Source organism: Mytilus edulis, chromosome 5, assembly GCF_963676685.1.
Source record: "Mytilus edulis chromosome 5, xbMytEdul2.2, whole genome shotgun sequence".
Lineage (NCBI taxonomy): Eukaryota > Metazoa > Mollusca > Bivalvia > Mytilida > Mytilidae > Mytilus > Mytilus edulis.
In genome coordinates, this window is record NC_092348.1 from 37,025,461 (window position 1) to 37,030,335 (window position 4,875).

Genomic DNA, 4,875 nt, shown 5'->3' on the forward strand with positions numbered 1-4,875 from the left:
ACTATGAATGGAAATAAAAGTTGACCTGAAGCAAATGGACTATTCGTTTTCTGCTTCTTAGGTGAAGCAACACTTTTTATATTCAATTCTAAAGTATTTATATATCCTCGGCATGTACACATTTTGGTTTGAGTGTTCATTGTGGATGTATATTCGAGAAAAAAAACCTTGCTATTTATAAAACGTTCTGTAGTTAACTAGCATATATGAATATGTTTTTACATTTAATAAAAATAGGAAAAAAATCTTTGTACACCAATTTATTCACAATCGTATCAGACCGATAATAACCGGTCATGAATAAATATCAAAATTATTATGTCAAGAAATGTTAACACAGTTGAATTAAATAAACACCTACAAATGTAGTAATACACATTTTTTCCATTATGATCTAACAATAATGACGTCATGTCTAAATATAGTTTATATTTTTATAAGTTGTAGACATCTGATATATAAAGAACTATACACAATTTCAATTGATGGTGCAATACAAAATGTACACAATAAGGGTATTGCTATATCATATATAGTATATGTTAAAATTGTCACATGAACATTATCTCCTAATCACATTTGCACAAATCTCACCACGACAAATCAAATTGCTGTATTGATGATGTATAATGATTTCTACGAAACTTATGATATGACATATAGCATGTATAAGCGCATAACAGTATTAATTTATTCGTAACAGGCATTTTTATTTCTTTTAAGCTATTTACTATTTTGTGTTTATTTCAAATGTCATATTGCAAGGGAATGAAGTAGCTCAAAATTACTGTAGTTAGTTATAGCTTAATAGGAGTTTGTCTTTTTTTCCCTTTTTTTATAAACTTTTTTTTATTTTAATCAAATATTTCAAATATATTTATTATGTACATGTATATGTGGAATAGGATTGAATTTGCGAAATTTATTTGTGAGACATTTTTTTGAAATAAAATATTTTAGCCGCCGTTATGTCTTGGTGGCCTTGCTGGAATATGCATCTCTGTCTTGATTGGCGGAGGACGCTCGTGTTCAATTTTCTGTTTTATCACCGCCGATTGAGCGCATCTCATTGGAACATTTGATTCTGAAATTATATCAGTATTACCAAGTTGCATTTCTTTTGATGCAACGAAATACTCAGTTTGGTTGCTTCCATCTGTAGAGATGCACGGGTGTAATTTAAGCTGACGGAGGCGACGTCCTGGTCTATGAGTATTATCCGTCATACTATCATCATACCCCATTAATCTGAACATTGGCTTGACATTTTCAATTGTTCCCTGGACGAATTTGTTATGTGCTATCAAGAGGTCCTGTAATTTTTGGAGTGGCAAATTGAAATCTCCTCCAATAAGAACTTCTACGCCATGTGTCCATGCCAGGTATTGCGCCAACCATAAGTAACTTGCAGCACGTTGTTCTAGTTCCTCAGATTCTGTTTGTGTGAGGCTATAATGCCAACTTATGATGTGGAACTGCTTGACAACATGTTGAGTTGGTTGAGGTGATAATATATTCATTAATGGGAAAATCAATTTGCCTAATTGAACACCAGGTACCTTTAGAGTTGGTATTAACTCAAACCAATTTTGTATTTCTAACTCCAATCGTTTGGAGTCGTACAGAAGGCCCGTCTCCGAACTGAAAGCTAAATTTACAGGGCGGTAATCGTTAAGTTTGAATGAAGTCATATCTGAATTGTCACCTGGTAGCAATACCATATCGGGTTCATTCTGCCAGATAACATCATTCAAATGAGACGTCCGTTCAGATTGACACTGCTCTCCATTTCTACCAGCAAGTTTCATGCTAATGATGTTTAGTCTATCTGTATGTTTCCCCATATTGCCTTTAAGTAAAATGGTTTTTTTCATAATTATTAATCATTTATACATAATCTCTAGATAGAATGTAACAATAAAACGTAATAAAAGTTATGTCCATTTCTATTAAACAGAACATTATCTCCATGGTACGCTCGTTCTGAATTGCAAGGATGTAAAGATTGCTTCAATATTCATACGAGTATTTATTTTTCTTTATGAAGTTTATGTTACTAGCTATTTCTTTCCTCTTTTTTTACATGTAGCATATACAATAGTAGATCCTTATTTTTTGTGTTAACACGGCGTAAAGACCCCTTATATATCACAGAAGAAATCGTATTATGAATGCTATCATTCAATCAAAAGCAATATCTATGATTATTGAAGAATTTTTATGTCCATAAACTCGCCCATAAATGATTTTATCAAACTGATTTTCAGAAAATGTAATACAATTCTATAAATAGATTTGTGAATCGATTATGTAACACTACGAATTGAAAAGAAATCATGTGTTATATGATAAAATGGAATTTGTTAATACTAAAGGTAGAGTAGCTTTGTTTTAAACAAATGTATATGTGTTGGTAAAAGAATAATACATTTTTCAAAACCTCTTCATACTTTACGATCCACATTCACCTTTAGGATATATGTAATGATAAATAAGAAAATTTTTAATAAAAATTGGTCGCAGAATGATAACGATATATAGTCTTCCTAATACAAAATGTACCATTGGTTATTTGCTACAAAATCTAAATGTCCGTAACAAAACGTCAATATTGTTCAATTTGGTGAATTATCATGCATTGACTTCCCTCGTTGTATTTTTACTTATAATTATATATCAGTAAACTTTTAATGATATTTTAAATGGAAAAAATATTTAAAGGAAAGGAATAAATAGACTGCAATTAGGTTATGTCCATAATCACGTATAACTCCCTGAAATAATTTAGATATTTCAAGACTAAATTATTCGAGCACTTATTAATTTCTTAATATTATTATTGATTGATATATTTCATTTAACTTTTAGCATTTTGAAATATTTAGAATATTGTACTTTTGAATAAAATAACTCATATTGTAATTTTCAAAATGACATATGATTATTTACTTAATCTCGTGTGCTGTTCAAAACTCCTGAGTAAATCCTCGTTTTGTTGAAAAAGCTTCCAAGTTCGTTGCGAAATCTACGATGAGTCTATAATAAAGAATCATTTAATTACTTATTTTCGATAATGTGATAGAACAGGGATAGTAACAACAATCACGTAGGTCCAACATCTGATCATAAACAATTTGAAAGACGATTGAAAGGTTAAATACTAATATTTGTTAGTAAGTAAAACCCTCTTTAATGTATAATGATGTTAGTCAATGTTCCAATATTCTTCGGTTGTGATTTATTGTATACATACAAACAAATGGAAATTGTTCTTGACTCACAACCGACACCTATCCATAACAATTTTCCGCCACTGCAGCTTTTTCAACAGAATAATGTATTAATACTATAAAAGACGCACCAATTGTATAAAGTAGTGTTCTTATTTAAGTTTCTTATACATTGTTCTTACATAAAATAATAGCGGTTCATTTGAAAATATTTCATGAAGTGCCTGGCATTTTTTTCAGTTAATAAATCTATGGTAAACTGACATGATTTAAGCTTTAGAAAAAAGGTCCAAATACACCAGCACCATTTTTACGATTTTGGCAACAGTATCCACAGTAGCAGGGGTCAAGAAAGATTTTTGAAATTATATGACATGCCTGATAAAAAAAAATTCACTCTAATGCACTATATGATATGATATTATATTATTGTTGGAGGCCGTATGATGAGACTTATAGTTGATCACATCCACGAAGATAGTTGTCTCATGAGAAATCATACCGTACCCAGTCTGTTTCTTTAACATTTACACAACATATGTTTAGGTATTTCCTTCCGTCGCCTATTAAAACGGTTTAAGAATTAGGAATGTTCTGAAGCTAAAATTGAGTTTTTTTTTTCACTAGAAGCACTTGCATTGTGTTCATTCTGTTTGAATATATACAAATATCTGTTAGACATTAGATAAGAAAGTAATGAATTAGACAAACTTATAATTCTTACCTGTACATGTATGTCAGCTTATCGAATGTAGCATTGCCTATAAGAAATATTCTACGCCGCAAATGGTTTTAATTACAATATCAGAAAAGTTCCAACTATAAATAGCTTGTTTTCTAAAAATACGTAGCGGATTTTTCGTTTCCTTATATAGTTGTAGATAACATACAATGTTCGGGAAAATACCCAAAAAAAAATAGAAGGAAAAGAGTGAAATAAATATATTACTTTTAATAGTACGTATTTTTGGCATTTCATAGACAAATTTTAAATCTAAAACTGGTATTGCCTACATTTGACATGTGAAAATAAAATAATATAATGCCTTAACGATTGTCTGTAAAGTCATGCAAACAGTGACAACCGAAAGTAATTTTTTAGTATTTCAAGGATCAACTTTACAAATAAGAGTTACAAAAAGAAATATATGGTTATCTGAAAAAATGTTAATAGTCTTATTAAGCCCCATTGTTAATAACATAACAGTTACCAAATCAGGTATATAAAAGGCTCTGAATATATCAAGCGTACAATCACGGACCAACACAGTCGGAACAAAAGACAAACATCGACGTAATAAAAACATTAGTAAATATATAGGTATATGTTTGTATGCTCATATAAAACTTGTTTCTCGAAGGCTTGCACAACAATAGCTTAGTTGACGAGCAAACGTAACGTTACATCATAATCGAAACCAGGATAATGTTTAAATTAAACTATTTATATCAATGCAAAAGATTGTGATTACCGGGATATTTTGTTCATATTAGATTGGGAAGGTTTAATAAATGATGATATGTGCCTAAATACATTGTAGTTCTATTTTGGTATGATTTTAGGTTTAGCTTTGTGCCATGGTATTTTTGTTTTGTATTTGTTTTTGTTTTTTTGTATTCTTCAATTTTTTTCATTCCCCTTTAC

At 30.1% G+C, this 4,875-nt stretch overlaps 1 protein-coding gene across 1 annotated transcript; it reads right to left on the reverse strand.

Annotated features, from left to right (window-relative positions):
- Window positions 1-245: 245 nt before the first annotated feature.
- On the reverse strand, window positions 246-4,031 carry LOC139523595 (uncharacterized). The gene is made up of 3 exons (XM_071317730.1): window positions 3,955-4,031; window positions 2,950-3,036; window positions 246-1,849 (listed from the first exon to the last, which is right to left on the reverse strand). The coding sequence occupies exon 3, from the start codon at window positions 1,842-1,844 to the stop codon at window positions 957-959; it is 888 nt and encodes a 295-aa protein (XP_071173831.1). The 5' UTR covers window positions 1,845-1,849; window positions 2,950-3,036; window positions 3,955-4,031; the 3' UTR covers window positions 246-956.
- Between the last annotated feature and the right edge of the window lie 844 nt (window positions 4,032-4,875).

Coding starts and splice junctions, on each gene's coding strand:
- LOC139523595 (XM_071317730.1), bottom strand. CDS start 1,844: ATGGGGAAACATACAGATAGACTAAACATCATTAGCATGAAACTTGCT.